Source organism: Oenanthe melanoleuca, chromosome 2 (genome assembly GCF_029582105.1).
Source record: "Oenanthe melanoleuca isolate GR-GAL-2019-014 chromosome 2, OMel1.0, whole genome shotgun sequence".
Lineage (NCBI taxonomy): Eukaryota > Metazoa > Chordata > Aves > Passeriformes > Muscicapidae > Oenanthe > Oenanthe melanoleuca.
In genome coordinates, this window is record NC_079335.1 from 23,239,370 (window position 1) to 23,253,819 (window position 14,450).

Here is a 14,450-nt window from a genome sequence, read left to right on the forward strand (position 1 = left end):
ACTCTGTCCTCTTGTCCTGTCACTTGTCACCTGGGAGAAGAGGATAACCCCTACCTGGCTACATCCTCCTGTCAGGTGGTTGTAGAGAGCGGTAAGGTCATTCCTTAGCCTCCTCTCCACCCTGCCGCCATGCAGTGGGATATGTGACAGCTCCGTGCACGGTGCGGGGTGTCGGCGGGCCCGGCAGGCCGAGCAGGCGGTGGTGCTGGGTGCACGGTGCGGGGTGTCGGCGGGCCCGGCAGGCCGAGCAGGCGGTGGTGCTGGGTGCACGGTGCACGGTGTGGCGGGCCCGGCAGGCCGAGCAGGCGGTGGTGCTGGGTGCACGGTGCACGGTGTGGCGGGCCCGGCAGGCCGAGCAGGCGGTGGTGCTGGGTGCACGGTGCACGGTGTGGCGGGCTCGGCAGGCCGAGCAGGCGGTGGTGCTGGGTGCACGGTGCACGGTGCACGGTGTGGCGGGCCCGGCAGGCCGAGCAGGCGGTGGTGCTGGGTGCACGGTGCACGGTGCGGCGGGCCCGGCAGGCCGAGCAGGCGGTGCCGCTGACAGGCGGCCCGGGGCGGGCGGGGCCGTGTTTACATCCCGGGCCGCCGCACGCTGCCGCGGCTCCGCGCGCTGCCATTGGCGGCTCCGCGGCGGCCCCGCCCCGGGGCGGGCGGGCTGAGCCCCGCTGGGCGCGCGGGGCCGCCGGCCGAGCCGCCGCTGTCTCGGCGGGGCACGGGGCCCGATGGAGCGAACCGGAGCGGGGTGATGGTGCCGGGGGTGCCCCCCGCCAGCGAGGCCGGGCGGCGGAGAGGTGCCGGGGCAGCGGGCGGCGGCAGAGACGGCAGCCATGGCAGCGCTCCTCCTGGCGCTGCCTGGCGCTCCCCCGGACGCCTCCGCCGGCGGAGCCGGGGCAGCCGGGCAGGGGCGCGGGGTGTCCGGGGGCCGCGGGGGTCGGCGCGGCCCCGCCGCACAGGGGCGGCGCTGGGGCGAGCGGGGCGCGGGCTGCGGACGGGCGGGGGAGCCGCCTGCCGCCCTCGCACATGCGCAGCGCGGGCCCGGCCGCGCTATATAGCGGGTTGGCGCCGGCGCCAGCTGAGCAGCGCGGCCCGGGCGGCAGCGGCGGAGGTGAGCGGGGGTCCCGCCGGTGGGCTGGCAGGGCGATGGTGGTGATAATGCTGATGATAATAATAATACTAATAATAATATTGATGTTGGTGATGATGATGTTGATGATGACGGTAGTGATGATAGCGGTGGTGGTGTTGAGGATGGAGGTGATGATAGTAGTGGTGGCGGTACCGGTACCGCAGACACGGTGCCGGTGCTGGGGGGTGGGAGGGGGGCACTGGCAGCGATGGCTGGTAGCGGTGAGGCGGGAGCGGTGGCCGGGAACGGTGAGGCGGGCTGCCCGCCCGCCCGGGCTGCGTTTTGGAGGGAGAGTGGCTGAGGAGAGCTGGGGGGAGATGTCCCCACGGGCGGCCCCATCCGCGGGGAGCGGAGAGTGGCGATGGCCCGGGTGGGCACGGCCGGAGTGGGCAGCGGCAGCGCGGTGGGCCGGGGTGCCGGCGGGATCCCGCCATCGGCTGCCCCCCACCCAGCGCGGAGAGCCCCGCGGGGGGCGGGCTGCCCGCTTTTGGAGGGAGCCCGGCGCGCTGGGGGCGGGGATGCCGGCCGAGCAGCTTGGCGGGCTGACCCCGACCGCCCGCCCGCGCCGCACCCCGGCGGGACCCGGCTCCCCCGCCCGGCCCTGAGAGCGGGGTGCCTGTGGGGACACCCCCTCACGGCCCCGGTCCCGGCGCCGGCGGGTCCCGCTGAGGGGTGTCCCGGCGGGGGGGTGGGTGTCCCCGCGTGTGAGGCGCCGTCCCGGCAGCCCCTTCCTTCCCCTCAGGTTTTGGAGGGAGCCGCGCTCTCAGCCAGGCGGGAGCGCGGGGGGGCGGGGCGGCGGTGCTGCCCCTCCCGCGTCCCCTCAGCCCCCTCGGGAGCGGGTGGGTGTCGGATCGGCCCTTGGGGAGGCAGCGCGGGCGCCGGCGGTGCCCCCCGCCCAGCCTGACCCCGGCACAGGCCGCCGCCGCCTCCCCGCTCGCTGAAATTGGCGCGGAACCGGCGCGGCGGGAGCGCGGGCGGCGGCGCCCGGCCCGGCCCATCGCGGCCCGGCCATCCCGGCAGGTGTGGGGGGCATCGCCCCGCAGGGAGCAGCAGCGTCAAGCTGTGTGTCTGTGGGTGCCTGGAATGTAGGGTGTGGGGGGACTAGTGGGGTCACAGCCCCAGGGACTCCCCATATCCTCTTGTGTGGGAAGTGTCCCTTTATAACTTCCCTGCCCCCACCGCCAGGCAGCCTCAGCTAAACTGCTGGCTTACCTGGGCACCCTGCAGCAGGACATGGAGCTGCATGTGCTTATATCCCACAGTCTTGCTCTGCTTGGGCATTCCTCAGGCCAGTGAAGGAATTGTGCCCTTCTCTTTGAGCTGTGTGAACCATGCTGCTCTTTGTGATGAGTTCATGATGCAAAGTAGGGAACTTGCTTCTAATTTCATGAGAATGTACTAACTGAGCTTATTCTATTACTTTGGTCCAGGTAGAGATCTTATAGCCCAAAGAAGATGTCAAGGCGCAGGTAAGCTGCTAGCGTTGTACTGAGTATCTGTACTAATCTAACCACTGCTGCTCTCCTAATGCCTAATGTCTTTTTACTCCTTGCTCTTTCCAGTAGCCGTTTGCAAGCCAAACAGCAGCAGCCACTGTCCTGCCAAGAAGAGGCTTCACAAGAACTGCAAGCACTAGATTATCTCCAGACCAGAAAAAGGAGAACAGCAGAGGTGAGCAATTTGAGCAACTGGGAAAGATGAATGATATGAAAGCTCTCCAGTGCATTTGGATGGGATAATCTTTACTTTGACAAATTACAAAGTGGGGCAGGGGTAGCAAGAGTTTGCCTGAGCTTTAGGAGAGTGTGATGGCTGCTGTCGATGTATTCATGTGTGTCTCTCTTTTCAGCAGGAGATTAAGAAAAGAGAAGATGGGAAAATTGCTAAAAAGCATCAATATGAAATTAAGGTAATTCAGTCCTGAATATCATTTCAAACTAGGTAAGGGAGTCTGTCTGGTTTGGTGCTGGGTGTGAAATCAAGCATTCCACACCAGAAAGTAGTGAATAGGGGAACTATGGGAGCTTAGCACCTTTTTACCTCTTTTGGCTTTTTTACACGACTTGGTTGCAGATAAAAGGTCCTTCAATGGAAAACCCACTGCAGAGTAAGGTTAGGTGAAAAAAGTAATAACCCCAGATATTTCTGAACAATTCCATGTACTGAGCAGGTAAGGCCTAGAGGCAAGTCTAAACAAGATCACTACACTTGTTTTAACTTTAGGTGTGGTTTCATGGCCACTTAGTTAAGATTAATAACCATGCAGGCCATCTTTACTTTTATTTAACAGTTATTTTCATTATTTAAATCAATTTAGGAATGTGTTTTCACTAACACAGGAAATTCTTAAAACTGACAGGCCTTATGGTTTTCTATTTTAAAGCAGATTAGTAAAACGTTATAACTTTTTATTGCAAACAATATTGTTTGTGGTTATTCTGTTGGTAAAGTAAATGAGACTAACAGTTATGGTGAAGTGAAACTCTTGTGATTGTAAAGTCGTCTTTGTAAATCTTGAGTAGGAAAAAATGCTGCAAAAGTACATCAGCTCTACCTGAGGTGAAACTTAAGTGTTACAACTTATCTGGTCATGCACTCCATCCCCTGCCTTGCTCCATTCTTTGAACGAAGCAGTATGCAGGTTCATCTTGCTAATTAGGCACTACAAAATAAGTTAAAGTTCTGCCAGGTTAGTGAGTTAGCTCAGGAGAGGGTCTGACAAACATTGGGGAGGAACTTGGGCAGTGAGGATCACAGGAGAGGAGGAGGAGTAGGACCTCCCTTTTCTCTTGGCTGCGGGCATTAAGGTCAATTCTGCTGGAACATGTAACTTCACTCTGGGGATACTTCAGTCTGGCTACAAATAAATTTAGATATACTAAGGAGTCCTGTGTAGCTTACCTTGCAAGTCAGCTGTATAGGAAAAGCTTCTGTGTTCAGGGACAGGTGTTTCCATTCTTTGTGAATGGAATTGCCTTTCAACTCCTCAGAGAAGAATTAAAGTTCTGTGTCACCATTTTGAAGGCTGTCAGCCATTACAGCACTGCATGTGCTCCAGGGATTTGATACCTCCTTACTCGTATTGGTTACATACAATCAAACAAGCATTAGTGAAATGGGTTATGGTTAACTACAGTAATCTAGAATTCCTTCTCTAAGGCTTTCTGCATGAATACTTTTGCACTCTTGTCCTTTTGAGTCATTGCATCCCATATTTGGCATTGGCAAGCTGAGAGAGTTCACAGCTGCTGCTTGCTCAGTGGGTATCTAGCTCTGGAGCTGAGATGGGTGGCTCCTCTCTGGAGCACTAAAGTGGAAGATAACAAGTTGCTAAATTTCCACTGAGACAGTAGTACCTCCACCCCCTCTTTTATTTTCCCTCTGAATAGATAAGTAGATAGGACTAGCAACCTAATGTCTTGTGTTTTAGTAGCAATTAGTATCTTTGCCTTTTTTACTTTAACTGAGCTTTTCAACCAAGGGATAGGCTACTTTTGGGTTCATAGACTAAAGATGGTCATCTTCCTCAAAGCTGAGTTCCCGAATGCATCCAATTTATTTGTACATGTTCTATCTTGACTATGGAAGGTTTTGTTGGCATTTAATTTTTATCTTTCTTGATTTCAGTACTTGGATCAATGCTGAGATCCAGAAAGACTGATGTACATTACATATATTGTTGCTGCTACTGTAATCTACTCCTTGCCTTTCTTGCTCTCATTGTAAACTCAGCATTTAAAAGACACCTTGTTTATTTTGCAGAGTTGTTGGCCCCCGACGATAACAGGAGGCATCTCACCTTGCATAATTATTGAAACACCTCACAAAGAACCAGTAACCACTGACTTCTCAAGATTCAAAAAATACAGATTCAGGAACCTCTTCATAAATCCATCACCTTTGCCAGAACTCAAGTAAGTTTAATAGATGCAGTAATTGTTAATGTCTGAACACTCTAATAAAATCTGTCATATTGTGCTTATATAATACACACTTCTACTCGTCTCCTTATCCCACAAAAGATTTGGTGTAAAAGCAAAAGACAGAAGTTCTTGGGTTTTGTTGTTTGGATATTTTTGCCCTGATCTTATAAATGTACCAGACATAGTTTTCACCTTCCAGGTCTGTCCTTTAATAACTTAACACTGAACATTCTAAGTGATTAAGAGACACATAATGGTTAAACTAAACTTCTTTCAGTGCTATTGGAACTGAGTGGCCAAAAATATTTAACAAAATTTTCTTAAAGGACTTAAACTTGTGGCAATATCACTGTGCGGGTAGCTTGCTAATGCAATGCAATGTGCTTGGTGCAGTCTCAGTTCTAGACACTTGCCCTTCTGCAGAGAGATAGCTTAGCTGACTTAAATGTAGTTTTCAATTTCAGAATTTCCTAGACATTCAGGTGTGTCAGATCAGTATCCAGTTGCTGTTTGTATCAGCCTGGGGTTTAATGAAAGAGGTGGTAAATTTACTGCACTGTGTTAAGGAAGACTTCTGCCAAGGTGAATGAGAAGAGAAGCAGAACAGAAAACATTTCTTTAAGAGAACCTTTCTAGATATAACTTGGTCTGTTTTTTTTTGTTCTGGCCTAAACTGGATCAGAGCTTTGAGATGCCACCAGGTGATGCTTTGCCTCAAAGATATGTTCAGATACAGAGTTCTGTGCAAGGTGCTTAATCCTGTTGTTGACAGGCATGTGGTAAAGCTGAACTCCATCCTTTCTGATTAGCTGAATAAGAGGATAATTTACTTTTGCCTTCTCCATCCTTTCCTAACCTGTAAGATGATAATTCATTTCTCAATGCCCATCTGCTTAAATGGAGAGAGTTGTGTGATAAACAAGCAAATATCTCCCTAGCTTTTGACTTAGAGGGCAACAGAATGAAACTGACCTGGGTTAAAATTTTAGGCAATACCAGTGATCAGCTCTGTCTCTCTGCTTCTACTTGGGAGAAGGTAAATACATAACTCCAAAAATTTCTGTAGGAAATAGTCATTTCATTGGTTAACATGCTTTTCCTCTTAGTACTTGCAGGATGAGAAGTTCATCTAAGGCCCATATTGATTAATAATAACAATTACAAATCAAGCCATATTGATGATATAGGCATCATATTCCTAAACAGACTGGAGTGCTAATAAATGTTAAGTTAGTAATAAAGAAGAACTCAATTTTTCTCTAAATAGATTGTTTCTGAGCCTTGAAGTAAATAAAATAAATAAAATATTTAGAAAATAAAGGGATGGATGAGTGACTTTTAAACACTATCTTAAGTTTTTCTCAAGCTAAACTGGACAACTTATATTTGCTTTGTGTTTCCTGAGGAGGAGTATATTGTCCTTTTCTGGGAGGAGGGTTTGATTTTTGTGTTGTTCTCTGAACAGCCACCAAACTAGGCAAAATAGGAAACTCTGGTTGCAAGTGCAGCTTTGAAAGGCACATGTTCAGTTTTACTACCTGCTCTGTAGAACTGGGCTTGCTGGTGATCTTGGCAAGCTGCTGTTGTGGTAATGTAAAATGTTCCAAATACTCCTGCAAGTTTTCCAGTTACCATAAGGATCTTATAGTATGTGGAATTTTCCTTTTTGTTTTTGAATGTCTGTAAATGATAAATAATGTTTTGGTTTCTCTTTTTGTGAATTGTATATATACTTAATAATGTTTTGTGTAACTTTATTCCATAGCTGGGGAAATTCCAAAGATGTCTGGCTCAACATCCTGACAAAGGAGAACAGATATGCTCACTGCAAACACTTCACATCACTACATTCTAGTTTGCAACCTCACATGAGATCGATACTGCTAGACTGGCTCTTAGAGGTGTGTACTTTTAGTTACTTTGCCATGTGTTGTGCCTGTGAAGTAGGCAGGGAAAAGCACAGCTTTTACATAAAGATATAATAGTAACATGTGCAGTTATAAAAATATGGCAGAACTGTTTTGCAACAGAACAAGTGACTGCTTTTGATTCTCTTGGTGAGCTACATCTGGGCCTTCCCAGGCAGAAGGCACTGAATTTTACCCCCAGGACAGTGAGCAAAAGTGTTTAACTTTTGCTCATGACACCCTACATCCTGCAAGGGAAAGGAATCTAGTTTTGAGACACTTGTATTGAAATTGCTGCACACAGACCAGTTAATGGGTCTCTAACTTACAGAGTAGACTGTATCTAAATAGCCATGCATGTGTATCTTAATAGCCAACTGCATCTGTATTGATTTATGACCCTGACCATGTCAAGAGCTCTTGAGTATCAGCCCATGATGCTATTTTTTAATTTCATAGTGAATTTTCAACTTTATATGAAGAGCATAGAATATATTGATGGCTGACAGGTAAAGGCTCTAGATATAGACAGCTTCTTATGTGAAAGGTTACAAATAAATCATATTAGCAAGGAATTTCAAGAAAAATGAAAGTATTTTTTTAATACAGTCTGTTTAAAAACCTACTCAAATTGTGTGCTTCACTAGTTCCTCTACTGTGGAATTTGCATAGTACCATTAAATTAATTTGTTGCTTTTTTTCTTAATCTTGAATTAGGAAATAATCCAATTTCCAAACAAAAATATCAACAAGGGCATTGCTTTTGTCCAGCTCATTGGTTCTATATGCCGTAATGAATTTAAATCCCAGCAACTTTGAGACCTCTTCAGTAATTCCTAACACTCTTCTGTAACATTATAACAGATACTGCTTAACATGACCAAGTGTAACTATGTTTGGGAAATACAGTTCTATAGAATCTGCCACTTATTTATGGGTGTGCCTCGTCTATGCAGTTTTAGTTCTGAATCTTCTCTGGAGCAGTCATTAATAGTATCAGAGTAACACATCAATTATCAGGCAAATATATCAGGGCTAAAAGAGTGGGGCTATGCTATTTCTGCCAATCAGTTGCATTTTTGGTGGTCAGGAAGGGCTTTAATTTGCAAATGAGCTTCCAACCTTATCTTGGAAAATAGCTTGTAGTAGTGAGATTTTATTCTGACTTTGTATCCAAGTAAAATAATGAAGTAGCTGGGATCTATTTCTTGGATATTCTTTTCTGTTCTTGTTCTTTACTGCATGTAGATTGTAAGTAATTAATAGATATGTAACTGCTTTCTAGTTGTGGAAGGGGTATGGAGTTGCAGATGAGCTGGATATGTGGTAGCCCCTCCCAATTCAGTTAGAGATTAGATTAAAAAGTAGGGCTCTCCCTAAGATTTCCAGGTCTGGGCACTCTCCTTTCTTTTTTTGTTGAACTGGCATTTGAAACACTTTGATACAATGCGAGCATTTAAAGTTCTCCCTGCCCGGGAAACCAGCAATGGGATGGAGCAGATGGCGGCTCCTGCAGTTTTGTTCCTGCTTAGTGAGGCTGCCGTGTGCCTGAGGGGCTGCAGGCAGTGCTCCTGGCCTGCCAGCAGAGCCCCCTCCAGCAGGAGCTTCCAGGCTTCTTTGCTGTACAGCTAAAGACTGATTTTTCCAGTGGTTCTGCCCTGGGACAGACCTACTGGGAATTCAGTGAGGATTTGACTTCAGCTTGAGGCTTGAGAGTATTATTAATTGAGGTAATTAGTGTGTATATGTGTAGGTGTTTTGTTGGGTTTTTTTCTTCAACAGGCTTTCTTCTTTCAGTAGAAAAATGTTTGCTATTTGATTTGGAAAAAGCATTTTTTGGAAGTCTGTTAGTACATTGTAGGAAATTCCCATTTAGGTGGGAGCATGGGAAATAGCTTTTCCAATCCCATGCTATCCACTACATCCTACCATACCTTGGTATGCAAAGCTTTATGTGTGCAAAAGGTGAACCTGCATTTTGCTGTTAAAGCTTCAATACTCCAGTGTGTATACACAGTTTTAAAACAGAAACTGAGTTGTTTTTTTCCCCTGCTGTAGGTATGTGAGGTGTATGCACTCCACCGGGAAACCTTCTACCTAGCTCAAGACTTCTTTGATAGATTCATGTTGACACAGAAGAACATTAACAAGAGCATGCTTCAGCTCATAGGAATTACCTCATTATTTATTGCCTCCAAACTTGAGGTAAGAAGCTCTGTTACAGGAGGAGAATATTGAATTTGGAGTAACTAAAAAGATAGTGATAACAATTTTTTCTTGTCTGAATGTTTTGAACTTGATGGTGTATGTACAACACTGAAGGTCAGAAGGGGAAATTTTTTTCTCTTCCTTCAATTGTGCATATGTCAGTCTCTTGGAGAGTAGTTTTTGTCCTCTTTCTCCAGCAGCAGGGAAGGAGACCACATAAACTTAAAAGGCATGCAAATGTGCTAGAAGTAGTTTTGTTTTGTGTTGTCTTTTTCCAAATATACAGCAGTTGGCAAACAATCTCAGGAATGGGTGTGGGACTTGAACAAAACCAAGGCTAAGTCTCGAACTGCCTGTACATCAGGCTGATACCCTTATGGTATCCTCCATTTAGTGGAGTGTGAGTCTTAAGTGCAGTGATGGTGATACCTTGCATTGTGTGCTGCATCCGTGGGGCAAGAGCATACTTTTGGACAATGCATAGTGGACTAGATAGACAGGAAAACTTAGGATTGAGTTATCTTGGAACCTCCAGATCTCACTGTGATTCCCAAAGCAAGTCTGTGTCCTATGAACAGTCACCTGTCCTAAGGAAGTGTGGAGGCCATTGTGGTCACAGAGCCAGCTGTAGGGAAGCAGTTTAGCTGGCAAACTGTCTTCTACTTACACACCAAACTGTGCTTGGCCCCAGCTGGCATGACTGGCTTAGAAAATTTCCTTAACCATCTCTTCACTGTGGATTTTGGCAGTTACACTGGGATTTTATTTATTTATTTATTTATTTTCCCCCCCTCACTTTTTTTATGTGATTACATCAGCACTGACATTGCAGGTAACCTGTACCAGCCAGCTATACATTGGGATGATGTATGTTCTTACAGCATTGGAATGGCTGCGTAGAAAGATCTATAAATGAAAGGGTGCTCTGCTTGCTTGGTCAGCAATCCAGAAGCTCAGAGTTGCAATAAGTTCATTGCATTGTACAACAGATACTAAAACCCAAGTAGGTTATGTGTTATCTCCTTATCCTTAAGTTTCATATCAGTTCATATAATGAAAAAAACATAGCATAAGAAATGTTAGCCTGCCAATATGGACAGAAAAGTATTTCCTGGTATCTTCTCAACCTTTCTTAGAACAGTGAGATAGACTCATCTTCATTTTCTCTCCCTTAAAAGGAAATCTACGCTCCTAAAATACAGGAATTTGCTTATGTCACTGATGGTGCTTGCAGTGAAGATGATATTGTAAGAATGGAACTTATTATGTTAAAGGTAAGGATTTGCTGTAAGTGTTGGATGAAAGACTCTGCAGCTGAGCCTTGTGTTTTAATGTCACTTAGTTTCTTAGAAAAAGGAACCTGTCCCTGTTTCTGCACAATAGTGAAGGCTCTGTGTGTGCAGTGGGCCTCTGACACCCTGGCTGGGTTGCAGTCCCTGACTGAAAAGGGCAAGTTTCTCATGCTTGTGTGAATGTAAAAGCTCTTAGCAGTGCAGCCAGACACAGGCAGGCTGGAAGGCTGTCACTGTAATTTACTGCACTTGCCAATATCCCTTGCTGTCCAGGAACAGGGACTTTTGGAGAGACAGGCAAAGACCTCACACTGCTTGGTGCTCCTCATGTTGGAAAGGATCCATCTTTACCAGCACAGGACTCTATACATTTATTCTTCTTTAATAGCTATGAGCTGCAGGTTCACACAACTAGCCCAAAAGCTTGAGGAAATAATATTAATTTCCTAGCTTCTGAATGGAGAAGACATATAAAATCCAACTGCACAGGTAAAAGGATACAGATTTGTGCTGATCCTCGAGCCTTCTCAAAAAGCAGTGAGAATGCAATCTAAAAAAGAATATTTGCACTTGAAATTGTAAATAATTTTTAGTGTCTTTTAAGGATATGTGCAATAATTTCAGTAGAGGTATAGGAAGAAATCAGAGCACAAAACTATCCTTGAGTGGTTTAAGGCACTTACCTGTTTGTTAAATATTTTCAGGCTTTAAAATGGGAACTCTGTCCAGTGACAATTGTCTCTTGGCTGAACCTCTATCTTCAAGTGGATGCTCTGAAGGATGTCCCAAAAGTGCTGCTACCTCAGTATTCTCAGGAAAAATTCATTCAAATAGCCCAGGTAGGTAGTAAACTGTTGGAAAACGGTTCTTGGGGCAGCGGCAAGCACTACTGAACGTTACACTCTGAAAGCCACTTTGTTCTAAGTGTTCCCTTGTTTCCCCTCGCCTGTTACTTTGTTAAGGAACATGCAAGTTTGACTCCACGAAAGAAACTCAGTTTTGAGGATGAGTACCCCTGTGTTTCTTGTCTCCCTGCTTTTACATACTTTTAAGGCTTTTCTGTATGCTGGAAAAATAAAAAATCCATTTTATTTCTTTAATCACTGTGCACTCCAGCATTCTATAAGCAGCAGTGACAGCTCTGAGAGGAAGGTGGGTAATTCTGGACTCTAGGCTGTTTGTACCTGTGTTGCCCGTAACAGTGTTTCTGTGTAATTGCCAAGAAGGGAGCCTGGGGAGTGTTTTGACTATTTTGGAAGTGCTGTGGTTCCATTTGTATGGGCATGTGTTGAGCTCAGCCTCAGAGAGGCTTACTGAGGTTGGGTAGCTTAGTGGTGTAAATACTGCACTAGGTAATATTTAAATTTAAGACAGCACCTTCCTGGACCTCAGCCCTGTTCTGAGACAGAGACTGTAGGAGGACTGTTGTGTGCACAGCCCTCTCTGAGACAGGATCATGCTCAAGTATCAGCTTGTTAAAATTTGTTACTCTTCTTTCCTCAGCTTTTAGACCTGTGTATTCTGGATGTGAATTCTTTGGACTTCCAGTACAGAACGCTAGCTGCTGCAGCACTCTGCCACTATACCTCAATTGAAATAGTTAAGAAAGCTTCAGGTAAGATGCCTCTGTAAAGCTTGGCCTTGTTAGGCAGGGAATTCTGGAAGCTGTCACAGGCCCAAATCTGCTTAAGAGGATATTGATTTACCAAGCTGCCAGACCAAAATCCTACATGGACACTATTTTCCTTCTAATTTCACTTCCTACCACTCCTTGAGATGTGACAAAGAAGGAAACACCTTCAGCAGTGCAGCTTTTGCTAAGGAATTGAAACATTTATTTTTCTTGCTTTTGGCTAATATTTGATCTGTGACTTCCAGTTGTTTAGGAGATCATTAGCTATGTATTTGGCCACTTTTTCTCCTGAAATGTAGTCCTCAAGCAGTCGTGCATGTCTGTCAGCAGCACCCAGTGTTTGTTTTTATAGAATGACCCACAATCTCGTGTTCAAGCCACAAGTCACTTCAGCCTCTCCTGGAAAGCAACAACAACTCTTGTGACCTCCTTTCACCCTCCACAGCCACCACCCTTTCAAGTAACAAGCACAGTGAAATGTTGGCTGTTTCTGGGAGGATGCTTCTGAATTTTTATATGCAGTATTATTTATTGTGTTTTTTAACTCATGGCCATATTGCAACATGGTGCAACTCCCTCATGATTACTAAATATATTCCTGTGTTCTACCCTTTAGGCTTAGACTGGGACAGCATTTCAGAGTGTGTACAGTGGATGGTTCCTTTTGTGAATGTGGCAAAAAAGGTCCCTGTGAAGCTGAAGAACTTTAAGAAGGTTGCAGCAGAAGATCGACACAATATCCAGACCCACACAAATTATCTGGACATGCTGGTAAGTAGTTTGTGGATGTGCAGTTTGGGCAGCTGAGAGTTCATTTCACATCCCTTGTCCTGAGGCAGCTGTGAGTGACCAAAGCACCTCCCTGCTCACACCTGCCCTGGCTCACCTCAACAAGTGAGTGCCCAACCGCCAGTGATGCTATAAACAACCCATGATTTACCTAACACTCCCAGGCCATAAGCAAACACTTGCTGTACCAGTATTGGAGAGGTGTTTATAAGAGAATAATCTTCACTTAGTTATGCAACGTCACTGTGGTTTTCTCAGTCTCCTGACTCTGGAGCGCTTGAATTGTATGAGTGGTGTGAGGCAGCACTGCTGCCTCCTACTGCTACAAAAAAAGAGACCTTGTCACAGCTATTAACTGTTGTCTTCTTTCCCCAATACACAGGAAGAAGTGAACAGTGGAGTAGTGTCTACTGCCCCAGGGCAGTTATCACCTGTGTCAACAGGAGGAATAATAACCCCTCCCAAAAGCACAGAGAAGAAATGAAATACATTGAATTGTCATGAACAGATTGAGAAACAGGACTTGGTGCTTCAAAACAAGACCACACTAAAGGTGATCCATGCTCCTTACTGCTGTTCAAAACTTGAGCAGTAAAAGATACAGCAGATGGAAACTGAGACCCGCAACCTCCTACAGACTTGACTAAAAGAGCTCAGCTGAGCACTGCACCCTTGCTGTCACAAGAGCCTGGACCACTTTGGTCCATTCTGATGTGACTTATGGGTGAGAACTGAATTCTTAACTTATGACTTTCAATAACATTCTTAATAGGGCTGGGTGACAAGATTTGTCCACTCAGCTTACATGGCAAACTTGCTTTAATGTGGGTTAGATGAGCAGGAGAATATTGACAGCTTGTATGTATTACCTCTTCTTGACCCTTTTTCTTCCCCTGGTAAGGTCAAAGCTCACTTGTGTCAGTTAGTCCCCCCAGCTCAGGTGCAGTATTAGAGAGCCCTGTGGTTAAGCAGTTCACATCTCTGAAACCACTCTGTGCATGTAGGACAGTGCAGCCAGCCTTGCATCAAATCCCAGTGCCACAGGAGGCTGATGAATTTAAAGCCCTTTAGGCCTGCCACAAACTTCAGTTTTAGTATATCAGTGACCTCATGTAAGAGTACCAGCAAAGAACCTGCTGCTGCAGTAACCCTAACTGGAAGAAGTACAGTCCCCAGCCACCCACTTGCAACAAGAAAGAACAGAATGAGAACTGGAGAAGGTATGGAACAAAGGGAGCCGCAGGTACTCTACTACCACTCAGCATAGGAACAGTATTTTGAACTGTGGTGCTGTATGTTATCAGTGTTTACAAACAGCATTAACTACTGTGTTTTCCTTGGAATATTCACTACCTCTGAGTCACTTCTGTGATGAAGGGCAGTACTGGGAAGGAAGGGCATCAGTCCTCCTCCCTCTTTCATGATGCTCCTTGTGTGCCACACATCCAGGGACAAGTGTGACATGACACTGAGCAGCCCACAACGCTGCACTAGAGCATCAAGTGCCACCCACATCCACATTACACTCACAACAACTTGGCAAACTTGAATTCATGTCTTCTTCAAACAAGC

The 14,450-nt window shown here is 46.2% G+C and overlaps 1 protein-coding gene across 5 annotated transcripts; it reads left to right on the top strand.

The window, feature by feature from the left end:
* Positions 1–684: 684 nt before the first annotated feature.
* On the top strand, positions 685–14,381 carry CCNE2 (cyclin E2). Of its 5 annotated transcripts, none has more exons than XM_056485908.1 (12): positions 685–791; positions 2,557–2,595; positions 2,689–2,797; positions 2,979–3,035; positions 4,889–5,040; positions 6,815–6,950; positions 9,015–9,161; positions 10,343–10,438; positions 11,161–11,295; positions 11,960–12,071; positions 12,706–12,860; positions 13,261–14,381. In XM_056485908.1, exons 2-12 carry the CDS (start codon positions 2,582–2,584, stop codon positions 13,360–13,362), a joined length of 1,215 nt encoding a protein of 404 aa, XP_056341883.1. In that variant the 5' UTR covers positions 685–791; positions 2,557–2,581; the 3' UTR covers positions 13,363–14,381. The 5 variants fall into 5 exon arrangements, with proteins under 5 accessions (XP_056341883.1, XP_056341880.1, XP_056341882.1 ...); XM_056485905.1 differs by having other exon boundaries at positions 686–791; positions 2,976–3,035; XM_056485907.1 differs by lacking the exon at positions 685–791 and adding an exon at positions 1,006–1,105.
* The last annotated feature ends 69 nt before the right edge of the window (positions 14,382–14,450 follow it).